Genomic DNA, 13,228 nt, shown 5'->3' with positions numbered 1-13,228 from the left:
TGCCAAAAATCAATACAAACCACTTTTCCTATCCTTTCAATTTGTATAGTATTTTTTTTCAATAGCTTGTACCAAACGTGGTATACACCAATACCCACTTACACTTCCCCATTAAACTAAAAATAAAACCTATACCAAACACACCCTTAGGGAGTGTTTGGTATGAGTATTTGGTATGGAATGATGGGAAAGTGGGGTGGAGAATATTTATTTACCATGTTTAGTATAAGTATTGTAAACAAAATGACAAGAAATATTTTTACCCAGTATTTATTTTTTGAACTACACCAAGGCAAATTTTTGTTCCATTTAATCTTTGGTATTTTTTTTCCTTGATCTTGGATTCTCAAATGGTACATTTAATTCACTTTTTTCCAAAAAAAGCAACTTTTGATGATGGCATATTAAAAAATGAAGGGTATTTTGATAATTTCATTCACATTCTCATCAATATTTTACTATCAACCAAACATAGCATCAGTAAAATTAACCCAACTTTTCTTGCAAATTTTGGCCAACCAAACACTTTTTTGTAACTTACCCTAGATAAAAAAATTCCTACCAAATCCCTAACAATCTTTTTTTCTCGGTTAAAAAAAATATCTCTCATACCAAACGCTCCCTTAAGGTTTACACCAAACCAAGTTTATTTGTGCTCCACTTATTTAGCTCCAAAATTTGCTTCATTGCATAAAATCTAAGGCTTTAATTTTTCTATAGTAAATGTAGATAAATTATTTACATTTATTTTCAAAATGACATCGTTTTAGGTTAAAAAATTAAAAAATTATAATAAAAAAGATTATTTTGGACTCAATGTAGATAATTTATGTACATTGATAGGAGAAAAAGCCAACCCATATTCTAATGCCATTCTATTTCTTGAACAAGTGTGCCTATATAAGAGATGAAGTTTCATTTTCCATTTGGCTTTTGGGTGGGATGTGTTAGTAGGAGTGGCTGTGCAAGTCTATGGTGAGGTTTTAACTAATCAGCAGTGTTTTAGGTCCATTTGTGCCATTCCCATTTCGTTACACACCTGGTATATGTTTCCTCTCGCTCAAGACAATTGTCCTTTTATTAGTAACATTTTTATTGTTCATATATGCAGTGTGCTTCATATAATTATTATTTGAAGTAGGCAAATGTTAAATTTCCTTAGAGATCTTTTGTCTTCAATTGAGTTTTCATGACTAATATGTTATTAAACTTACGAATAAGAAGTACCTACCACTGCATCTTTTGCATCTTGTTTTCAGCATGAAACAAATGTTTATATAACTTCTATTGCAACATTAAATCTTTTGCCCTTTGAAATGGACCTATATCATGTCTCCAAAATTTACCTGAATATATGTTATTAAATATAATTTATGCTTTGGTGGAAGAAGATCGAGATCAGGATTTTTAATATTGCACTGGTTATTCCTCATATTACTCCCCAGTTACTATATAAATTTAGTCCTATGCTTTTTTCTTTTGATGATCACAAATAACAAATATTAAACAGCTCTAATATTCTTTAAAAAAAAGTGCAATGTGTCTTATACGCCACAATTTTCTTTTTATTCCCTTCTTTTTGTACATATATTTCACATAATCAGAAGGCCTATTAATGCATTAAGTTTGTTAAATGTTTTGTATCCATTTGCATAGAAGTTGCTATTAGATTGTAACAAACTGTAGTAGCACAACCAATTATTCTTTTAAAATTACACTGCTGCTGCAATTGTTTAAGCCACATCCTTTCCCTTTCCCTGAGGAAGATCACAACCATGTTGGCTCTTTGGTATTCGTATTTCTAAAAAAATGTCATTATACATATATGCTTCTATATTCTTCCAATCTGCATCCTCTGGCATCTCAAGCCTTCTTACATATCCATATTCCCACCAATTGCCACACCTCCAGTCAATTGCCTTTGAGTCTCTTTGCTGCTGCTTCCACTGTCCACTAATTTCCACAACCTTTCCATTATCAACATGCACTTGAATGTTATTTTTCCCAGTTCCTGTTTTGACAAACCACTAGTGTCACACAAGTTTTGACTAGTTAAGCACTTTTCTTATTTAATTTAAGGAAACTTAATTGGTTATTTGATTGAAAGATCCACTGTACGTATAATAGGTTAATTTTCTGTTGTTACTATTACCTATAACCTGGTAAAGAAATTTTTTTATTCAAGGTGAAGTCTCCCATTTCTTCAAATGATGAGACAGTTTCATTGTTTCATAACTTGTTTAACACAGATTCAGTTTGCAAAAAAAAAAGATTAAAGCTATTTTGCTATTTGTGTTACCTGGTATTTCTGCTTTTAATATATAGCCTTCATCTGTTTGACGCCAATCCACAGTGCTTTGGCCATAGCTCCTTAGATGAGATAACAAGACATCTGACTCAAACTCCCATAGAGGGAAGGCATCAGAAGGATCAAAGAACTTCCCAAACAACATTGGACTGAAAAGTGATCCATCACCAAAAGCCTTATGCACTGTTGGATTAACCTGGCTGAAGAATCTTTTGAATGCTTCTTCTGCCAATGAAATACTCCATTTATGTGGAGTTTGATCTTCTGTTTGAACCTCAAGCTTCTTATTAGAACTGGTCATTGTTGCTTGGAAAGACTGAAAAATTGTGAGGCTTTGGTGGAGAGAGTTTTGTGACCTTTCTCTTATAATAGTGTGAAAGAAGCTATCTCATAAAACACAGAACAAATTCCTTTGGCATATTTGGAGGGGTGTAAAGTTAAAGGGAATATTTTCTTTTCTAGATCTTTTCTTCTTTCTAAAGAGAAACTATGTCAGGCATTTTACGTATGGCTAAAGGAAATGTGGTTGTGGTAGCCCATTGTAATTTGGTTGTCTAGCACAAAATGTGGAAAAATATGATAAAGGATACTAATCAAATTAAAAGTCTTGGGCTATTATGGATGCTCTAGCAGAATCTGGAAGTCCTTTTAGGAATGCTTTGGGGTAATTATGTGTAATATAATAAATAATGCTAGTTGAATTCTTGTCATGCTTTTTTTTTTTTATAAACCACATTTATCCTCAACGGGAGACAATTTTGTTCGGGGCGGATCCAGGATTAAAACTTTTAACCCTTCCCAAAAATGGTACTGGAGAAGATCGAACACATATTCTCACCCCCACCTGTAGTGCTATTGATTAGTGACCGCTCATACCTAGCAACACAGCTAAATTTCAATATCTTTGTTAAATGCATAATCAGATCTGAGGAATTTATTTTGGGTTGGCCACACAAGTTCAATCCATTGGATCAACCACTAAGGTCCATTAGAGGGGTTACACCCTACACCCTTAGGCCCTAAGGTTAAACAAATGCTCCCTCATCACACACCTACACCTAATGGGATCCACAATGGCAAAAACTGTTAGGCTCTCATGTCAAGGGAATATTCTCTCACCTACAAATATCCACACTACTCTATTGAGAAGACACTTTTTGCACACAAAATCACATTACTATTACTCTGTCACAATACAGCCACATAACCACCGTGCCCTACACTCTCATCTGAGACCTACTCATAATGATTCATCTGTTGAACGGACTACACTAATTAAGTGGGGCTTGCTTTGTTCCAGGGACCCAAATAAATGAACTTCCCATATTCTTCATTATATGCCTTGCCACAAAGAAAAGCTGTCTGGAAGGAATACTCTTGCATGCTTGGAAGGAATGGGTGTCTATTGTCACGATGCACGTTCTCAATCTAAACGAGCATATTTTTTTGTATGTTTTTTTTGTTTTTTTGGTAAACTTTTGTATGTCTTTTTTGGTAAGGACGTTGAACTTTTGACCGATGGCAATGAAGCTTAAGGGAATGTTAATCATTCAGTATGGGACATCTCATAGACTAGCCTTTTGGGCCAAAGCAAGCTTGGTATCTTTAGAATTTATAGCCCGTCGAATATTGAAGCCACTTTGGAGGGTGCTGGTGATAATATTTGCAGTTATAATCTTTAAATTAGTATGAGCCAAGTTCCCCCCACCTACCTCAAAAAATGTAGCAGTTGGAAATAAAGGTGTTCAATTTCGTTAGGTTCAGCTACGAGTGACAAAGCGAGAAGCAAGAGAAAAACAATGAAAACTGAAAAGAAACATTTGATTATTCACTGAATCAAAAGTTTACAAAGAGAGTTTCTCCTTTTACACAAAGCTCACACTATACATGCAAATATACCAGATGCATGTACTAGACAACTACCAACTATTTAACAACTACTTAACTACCAAAACAGTTTCATATGGACATTACATGGACGAATAGGGCAAAACATATATTGCTGTTTTCCCTATGACGAAACATGCATATTTTAAGCAGATCATTAGGCTGCAATGCATGTTTTTTGACAAACGCTTGCCACCCTTTACATCCATAGCTTGAACATCATAGAAAACACATTCCCATGGATATCATAGGCAGTTATAGGTATCCCTGCCTCAATGTTTTCATTTTCCCTCAACATTGGAAGTAAAAACTCTTCTACAATCTTCTCGGTCAAAATCACTGTGTAAGTACTTTCTCAAAGGACTTGCTGCAGTGAGAAATACATTCCTTGAGGCTTGGAATGTACTCTAAAATGTAGTGCTTGTCCTCTTCGGAATGAATGTTGGAGGGACATCTTGTCATCAAGGAAAGATTGAAAACTGAGAATGAACATTAGGTGGAAAGAATGAAAATAAAAAACAGAACAGAGACATATGCCAACTTTTATTTGTTATTAAAAAAAGAAGTGTTTACGAAGCTCTATCTCCTTTTTTATCTATTTTTTCTCTCTCTTAAAATAGCACTACGTTATATCTTTTAAAATGATAGATACTTTTTTCTTAAAAATTAGACCATATGCCAACTTTTATTTATTTTTTTAATAATATAATATATTTATGATATATATTGTTTACTTAAAGACGTATTCTGTGATCATGTTTTGTAACACTAATTTTCAAGGTGAAATGATTGATATTATTTTAACAAATAATAAATATTTATTTAAAATTTAAAATATAATATTAAATTAAATTAGTAAAGAAAGTGCAAATTATATGTATATATATATGAAATTTTCATATGATCTTTATGAACATTTTCATGTGATCTTCATTATGTCATGTGTTGTTAATGAAAATATTATTTTATATGATCATTGTGAATAAGAAATTTTATATTTTATATTTAGTTTAGTTTGGGCCTATAAACTTTAGTTTACAACTTGGTAAACCTTACAGATTGTGTTAGGCTTTTTTTAGTTTTTTAAAATAGATCAGACCAGACCTATAAATCAAACCTTTAATAGGCTAATAAGCCGTATAGCCTCTAACTATTTTACATAAACTTAATCTATAGCTAAAGCTTCACTTAATATAACAAGTCGCACTAACAAATTATAGTTATGTAAGCAAGATGTCAAGTATATGTTCAAGGAATTCATCACAAGTATTGACAAGTTAATTATGGATTTGGTTATTAAGTTTTGTTAAATAACAGAACATGCTACAATGCCTTCATGTATTAATTAACCTGCTGCGGCAGTTCTGCAGTAATCCACACTATTAAGTCTTATAAGTGGAATTTATGACAATTTAATCATGTTAATATTTTCACGACAACTAATAAATAATTTGCGAAAACTTATTGCGATGAATATGAAGTTAGAGTCAACCTGTCACATATTACTAAGTGTTTTGTGATGTAGTTGAGGATTGTGGCATCACTTTGGGCCATTGTTTTGGGCTTGTTTAAAGTTATTCTTTCCCAGCCCTTCAGCTAGTCCAGCAATTAGCATCATTGTCCTGATTTACTCATACAATGCAAAACTAGGGGCGCAAAATGTGTTGGGATCGTGTCGTGTTAAAGTTTGATCTACAGGTAAAATTATTAAATCTGAATATGATATGTTTTTGTTCATGGATAAAAAATTAAAATCCCCTATTATCTTCCAATGTTAAGTTATACGATCCTTCAATTTTTTTACAATTACAATAGAAAGAAATCATATTTTAACTTATCTTTTTGTAGGAAAATAATAACAGGCATAGAGGTAGAAAAACTTGAAGGGACTAACACTAACACCCCCAATTTTTTTTTTCTTCAAAAAAAAAAAAAAAAAAAAAAACTCAAACAAACAGGGCCAAAACTTGAAGCCCATGAGTGGACTTGAGGAGAGAGTTGTGACTCATGAGCAAATTGGAAGCGTAAGGGCTAAATAAAATTTACTCACAGGCTTAGAAAATAAATTCTAAATAAGTCTACAATCTAGTTATTATATTAGCCTATGACACGTCAATCATCAAATTTCTGATGAATTTCTATCCCATTATATGTTTCTATCCGATTCTCATTCGTTGAGTCTAGAGTCAATGAATGCTCATGAAAACATCATTAATTTTCTTTTCTTTCTTAGAATTGGAACCTCTAAAGGAATTACCAAGTATTTCTTTGAGCATGCACATGAAGGTTGCACCATGGTCTTAGTTGGGAGACGTAAGCAAAGTGTCAATTCAAATCCTACACAGTTTGAAGGTAACTCAATTCTCTGAAATAAGGTAAGACAATCCAAATAACATTGGTTAACAAATCCCCTAAATAAAATACCTTTTTATCTTTTCGGCAGCAGATAATAGCCAATCAACTTCAAGATGGTTAAAGAAGGATAACCAAGGGTACCGGAGTACGAGATCGTTCTCACGAGGATCAGATTTTCAAGCGCTAGTTCCCTAACCGCAATTTAGTTGGACAATTAAGAATAAGATGAAGAGAATTGTGATTGAAGGATTTAAAATTAAGAACAAGCAATAACATAAAAATTCAGAATTAAAAGACAATTGGAAAAGATGATGATTGATTACGAATTAAAAACGAGTGTAGTTAGGGTTTCGACATCCCCCAATCTCCTCAATATGTTATGAAATAAACTGCCAAGAATCCGTTCTTAATATATTGCCAATCAATTCTTTCTAATTTAATTAGGGCTCAATTCCTTGTTACCCTAAATCTATGTGATCTTGAAAGAACTCTAGATCCCCGATTATTCCCCAAGAAAACATGCATTAAGATGCTGAGAATGTTGTTGCGTATGCATATTTGGTGTGAATTGAAAAGCTTTGTCTGTGTTTTGCTTATGGTAATTGTTCCTCAGCCTGGCATTGATAAAAACATAGATAGGAATTACTACAGTGGTAGTAGAAATAACGTGATGAGGGAAGCCTCTTGTAACATCTCAATGGCTGGCTATGTTTGTGGTTTTTCAGGATATGGTATTCTTGAGAAACTTTATCCTTGTTTGGGTAGATTGGAACTTTTTTTTGGTTGAAACTGAAGTTAAGATAAAATGGTAGTTGTATTTGTATGCTCGTATCTAATCTTATTTATATGTCAACCAAAACAGAAAATAAAAAAGAGAACAGAAACACTCATGCATGCAGTCATCAAGGAAAGAAAAAAAAAACTAAAACAGAACATAAACATAAAATATACAAGAATGCAACAATAATTGTTGGGGTCTTACGATACCTTGGTTATGATCTTCATGCATCTTCCCTTTGAGTTTGTTACGATATTCCTCTGAAAGCTTAGGGTCATCTTTATGCTCCTTACACCGATTTAATATATCTCTTGCTTCAAGGGTGATGTTCTGCATTGTCTCCAGGTCTAACTTGACCCGATCCCAAATCTCCACCGCCACCTCTTTACCTTTGGTTGAAAGCACAGGGTCTTCACTACGGTTAGGACTTGCTAAGATACAGCTTATAATGTCCTTCTGATTGAAGTCTGATTTGTGTATCATTTAAAAGCCAACGCAGCTTATCAAGCCTATGTTGAGGCTATTCCCAGTAAAGATGTGAGTTAAACAACTCCATGCATTATTGAGTGATGAACATAAGTGAGGAAAGAGTTTGATTCACTTTCATTTTTCTGTTTGGTGAAAGTGTAGTTCTCTGTGTTATATAATAAGGAGTCATGATCTCCTTGGTTATTTTTTACTTGTCACTGATTGCACTTTGATACTGATGTAACACTGAAAACTGAGTGGTGATGCTTTAACTGCAGTCTTTTTCTTTGATTGATGGATAAACTGCTGTTGAGTTATGTGCAAGTCCTGTAGAGAAAGTCATGAACTTGTCTGAAGACTTTGAATTGTGAACTGATTGATTTGATGAACTGCTCATTGTAACTAATATTGGTTAAACTTCTGTGGAGTAACAAGAGTAGTTGATATTTGTGAGTGATGATTCAAGGTTATGTTTGAATGAAAATTTAGATGCTGAGAATGTTGTTGCGTATGCATATTTGGTGTGAATTGAAAAGCTTTGTATGTGTTTTGCTTATGGTAATTGTTCTTCATCCTGGCATTGATAAAAACATAGATATGAATTACTGCAGTGGTCGTAGAAATAACGTGATGTGGGAAGCCTCTTGTAACATGTCAATGGCTGGCTATGTTTGTGGTTTTTCAGGATATGGTATTCTTGAGAAACTTTATCCTTGTTTGGATAGATTGGAACTTTCTTTTGGTTGAAACTGAAGTTAAGATAAAATGGTAGTTGTAGTTGTATGTAGGGGTGTCAATATGGGTTTTGACACGCGGGTCGACCCGCGACACGACACGAAAATTCGTGTTCGGGTTGACCCATAAAAAAATTCGTGTCGTGTTCGTGTTGGAAAAAATGACACGCAAAAAATTCGTGTCGTGTTCGTGTTTATGAATTCGTGTTCGTGTCGACCCGTTATTTTTAATTATTATTTTTTTATTTTTTTATTATTAATTATTATTTATTTATTTATTTTCGATCTATTTTTTTAAATTTTTTTGTCAATTACGATTTTGTCCCCTATTTTGCGTGTTATTCGTGTCGTGTCGTGTCAACCCGCAAAAAATTCGTGTCGTGTCAGTGTTGAAGATTTTGACACGAATGAAAATTCGTGTCGTGTTCGTGTTGATGTATTCGTGTCGTGTCGAATTCGTGTCGTGTCGAATTCGTGTCGTGTCAACCCATATTGACACCCCTAGTTGTATGCTTGTATCTAATCCTATTTATATGTCACCCAAAACAGAAAATAAAAAACAGAACAGAAACACTCATGCATGCAGTCATCAAGGAAAGAAAAAAAAACTAAAACAGAACATAAACATAAAATATACAAGAATGCAACAATAATTGTTGGGGTCTTACGATACCTTGGTTATGATCTTCACGCATCTTCCCTTTGAGTTTGTTACGATACTCCTCTGAAAGCTTAGGGTCATCTTTACGCTCCTTACGCCGATTTAGTGTATCTCTTGCTTCTTGGGTGATGTTCTGCATTGTCTCCAGGTCTAACTTGACCCGATCCCAAATCTCCATTGCCACCTCTTTACCTTTGGCTGAAAGCACAGGGTCTTCACTACGGTTAGGACTTGCTAATGAAACATAATCTTCTGCTAAGATCATGGGGTTTATATGATCTTGATCCTCCTCCTCTTCGACATTGTTATAAGCAGCTTGAAGTGAAAATTGCGGGGGCATCTCTGCTATTTCCATATCTTGTTTCCCTATTCAAAAGCTTCTTGCTCGTGTGGCACCATATCTTCATAATTCTTCTTCAACCTTCGTTTGAATTTCCTTTTCAATATGAAATACTCAGTAAGCCACTCGCTGTGGGTCAAGTGAACCCAATTCTTGGAGAAATCTTCTCTTTCTTCGAAGGTGACTGATAAGTCTATGCAATATGACTTAAAACACATGATGAATGATATAAAAATGTGAGAAAAAGAATACTTTCTGGTTAATATTAAATTCCAATTGCAATGAGTGCAAGTATGTGAAATAAAAAAAAGTGAGTTGTTTGTTTTTATGTCTCAGGTAAAAAGATGTGAAAAATATGGGCTGTCAAATCAAGAGAAGAAGTAAAAAGAAATGGGCCGAGGAACCCAAATCAAAGAGGCCCAATGGAAAGAAAAGAAAAGAGAAAGACCTAATTAGTCATCAGATGGCAAAGAAAGGAAGAAAGAAAAGGGGTCGGCGTGGAAAAGGAATTTGGTAAACACACTTAGCCATTCTAACCCTAGCCCCCATTGTCCTTCGATCACCTCATCTCACGCCAACCATTCAGCCATCCAATCGATCATCCATTCCTATTTTTGTTAACCATCGAACCACACAAGCTTTTCCCTATAGTGATTCAAAGACCAAAGTTCTAGAAACTTGACCCTAACCGAAGCGTGACGTGGAGGTTGTTACAAGCGTGGAGAGGGAATCCATTTGGTGGAGTATTTGAGAGAGCAAGGAGCGCATGGGATTTCTGTGAAAGGGGAAGGCGTGAAGTCCATGCATGTGAGACTGAGTATAAAAGAGCAAGGATAATTTCTGTAGGCTCTTCTTCTTCTTCTGTAATTTTTCTCTCAGTCTTTCTTCTTTTATTTTTTGTTTCTTTATTTTTCTGAATGATTGGATACTGTAAATTTTGGGTGTGCTATTCTGGATGTTGAGCACAGTGACAAAGCTATCTCTGTAAATAGCATTCGTACTGTAGCGTTTATTTTTCTTCAATTTTTAGTTTCCTTTGTAATTTCTGCATTTCTGTTTTTGTAGATCAACCCTTATGGGTATGAGCTAAACTCTTTAAGGGTTGAGTGTTTAAGACCCCAACTATAGTGAATGATGCAATTTATATTTCTAATATGAATGTTTACTTTCCGAAGTTTAACTCTCATTGTTATTTGAATGCATTTTCTATTTTGGGCGAATAGATTATGTGTGTTGGGAGAAGGGTATTGGGAAATATTCTTCTCTGGAAACTGAGTTGTACTTATAGACTCAAATAAGGGATTGCTTGAGGGAGTGATTCAGGAGTGAATTTTACTCTTCTATGTGGTATAAGGACCTGAACTTCAAGCTCCGAATTCCACCAACTTAGGGATAAGTTGTGTAGGAATAAAGGGAAAAAGATTTTTAAGGGATTAAAAATCTACAAATGTCTGCCAACGAAAAAATAATTTTTTAGAGAATTTTTTCTCAAGTACCTTGCATCAAGAGTTGTACGGAAGGAATCAAAACCCAACCCAATTTTTCAATTATAACTCCTACCATTGTTTTTTAATTCTGATTCTTCATTTAAATTTTCAGGTAATTTTGTGAAAATACCATCAAATAGGAAAATACCAAAAACATGTTCTCCATTTATTTTCTACTTTTTATTTTTTTTAAGTGATCTCAAGTTTGAATCAGAACATTTCAAGTGAAATTTAATTTCCTCTTATTTTCAGTTTAACCAATTTTAATTTTAGTTTTTTTTTTATAATTCAGTCTAGGCAATTGCAAGATTTTCTTCTGTACTTTTTCGCCAAAAAGATCCTTGTGGGAATGATTACTGAAACTCACAAAAGTCCTATATTACTTGTTGTCGCGTATACTTGCATAATTGTTAGCAAGTCAACAAGTTTTTGGCGCCGTTGCCAGGGATCGAAAGGCGTACATTGTCAGATTTTTGTTTTGTGATTGCTGTTTCTGAGTTTAATTTTTGTTTATTTTTTTCTCTGAAATAATGATAGTTTGAATTTTTTTTTGTTAAGATTCTGATTGTCTGCCATGTTTTATATAATTGTTTTGTCATTTAATTTTTTAGTTTATTGTTTCATGGCAGTTAATTTATTTCTTTATTTTTTCGTGTCAGTCTTTTATTTTTTTTAGTAGTTTCGTTCCTTTAGTTTGTATTTTTTTTACTGTTTTACAATTCTATTTGGAGATACTGTCTCTGTTTGAATTTCTTTTCTGTTCTGCTTGTTTTTTTTTTAAGAAAATACTGAATAGGATTTTTAGTTTTTTAAGCTAGTCAGGTTTAATTTTTTTAGTTCAAAGGGTGCATGAGTGCATCTTCACACCGTTTCTCAGAAGCTTTTGACCTTGAACCTGAGAGGACCTTTAGGCTTAGAAGAAGAACCTAGAGAGCAAATAGAAAGATTTCAAGTCTAGATTTTGGAGAAATGGAGAACGTATGAAATGGAAATGGGAATGAAAAAGAACGTGAGAGGATAGAGAATCAGCCAATAGATGACAATGATAGGTCCATGATGGATTTTATCATACCTGTGTTGGATGAGTTGGACCCAAGTATTGCCCAGCCTGTTAATGCAGTGCCTTTCAAATTAGAACCTGTGATGTTCACAATGCTCCAAAATATAGGGCAGTTCCATGGTCTACTGATGGAAGACCCACATAAGCACCTTAGGAATTTCATAGAAGTTGCCAATACTTTTAGAAATTCCAATATCTCAGATGATGTACTTAGATTGAAGCTTTTCCCTCACTCATTGCCTGACAAAGCCAAAGAGTGGTTGAACTCCCTTCCATCCAACTCCATAACCAATTGGCATACATTGGCTGAAAAATTCATTATGAAATTTTTCCCATCCAATAAGATAGTGCAAACCAGATGTGATATCACCAACTTCATCCAGAAGGATGGTGAGACCTTAGTGGATGTGTGGGAGAGATTTAAGATCCTTCTGAAGAAATGTCCCAACCATGGCTTGCCCTCTTGGGCAGTGTTACAAACCTTGTACAACAGCCTTAACACTCAAAATAGAGCCTTAGCAAATTTTGCTGCTAATGGCATGTTTATGTCTAGGTCCTCTAATCAAGCCTATGAGTTGTTGGAACAAATGACTCAGAATTATGCCCAATGGCCTGATGAGAGAAATCAGCCAAGGAGAGTGGCTGGTTTGTATTAGGTAGATTCTGTAACAGCTCTTTCAGCCAAGTTTGATGCATTATCCACTTTAGTGAGAAACCAAGGTCAAGCAATTGAGGCAAGATTAGCTCAGCCTCAAGTTCCAATGCCCCAACCTCAAGTCAAAGCTATAAGCTCAAGTGAAACTTGTGTTTTCTGCAGTGGGCCCCATTTGTTTGACTGCTGCACATCCAACCCCGAGTCTGTTTATTATGTGGGAAACTCCACTAGGAACCAAAATAATTTTTCCAACAATTTTAATCAAGGTTGGAGGCAGAATCAATAGCCCCAATATTTTCAAGGGCAAGGGCAGCAAGCTGGACCCTCAAATGCCCAAACCAGACCACCTTTTCCCTCTTTAATATTACCAATAACTTCCAAGGCAGCAACCTGTTGCTCAGCCTTCAGTCCCATATCGTCAAAACCAAGCTGCTGAAATTATTCCTTCTTCAACCTCTTCCTTAGAGGCTTTGTTGAGGGAATATTTGGTTAAGA

At 34.5% G+C, this 13,228-nt stretch overlaps 1 protein-coding gene and 1 non-coding gene across 2 annotated transcripts; both read right to left on the bottom strand.

Moving 5' to 3' along the window:
• Positions 1 to 1,551: 1,551 nt before the first annotated feature.
• On the bottom strand, positions 1,552 to 2,650 carry LOC133288124 (21.7 kDa class VI heat shock protein). Its single transcript, XM_061485822.1, has 2 exons — positions 2,300 to 2,650; positions 1,552 to 2,011 (listed from the first exon to the last, which is right to left on the bottom strand). Exons 1-2 carry the CDS (start codon positions 2,607 to 2,609, stop codon positions 1,734 to 1,736), a joined length of 588 nt encoding a protein of 195 aa, XP_061341806.1. The 5' UTR covers positions 2,610 to 2,650; the 3' UTR covers positions 1,552 to 1,733.
• A 9,779-nt stretch (positions 2,651 to 12,429) lies between these two features.
• On the bottom strand, positions 12,430 to 12,535 carry LOC133288147 (small nucleolar RNA R71). The gene has a single exon (XR_009748332.1). It is a non-coding gene; the product is annotated as a small nucleolar RNA R71 (small nucleolar RNA).
• Positions 12,536 to 13,228: the final 693 nt, after the last annotated feature.

Source organism: Gastrolobium bilobum, unplaced genomic scaffold, assembly GCF_033153095.1.
Source record: "Gastrolobium bilobum isolate Gb01-03AN ecotype WA unplaced genomic scaffold, APGP_CSIRO_Gbil_v1 utg14970, whole genome shotgun sequence".
Taxonomy (NCBI): Eukaryota; Viridiplantae; Streptophyta; class Magnoliopsida; order Fabales; family Fabaceae; genus Gastrolobium; species Gastrolobium bilobum.
The sequence above is the reverse complement of the archived record's forward strand: the minus strand, read 5'-3'. Positions and strand labels throughout refer to the sequence as shown.

Coding starts and splice junctions, on each gene's coding strand:
- LOC133288124 (XM_061485822.1), bottom strand. CDS start 2,609: ATGACCAGTTCTAATAAGAAGCTTGAGGTTCAAACAGAAGATCAAACT. Junction 2,012..2,299: donor ATTAAAAGCAGAAATACCAG/GTAACACAAATA, acceptor TTGTCAAAACAG/GAACTGGGAAAAATAACATT.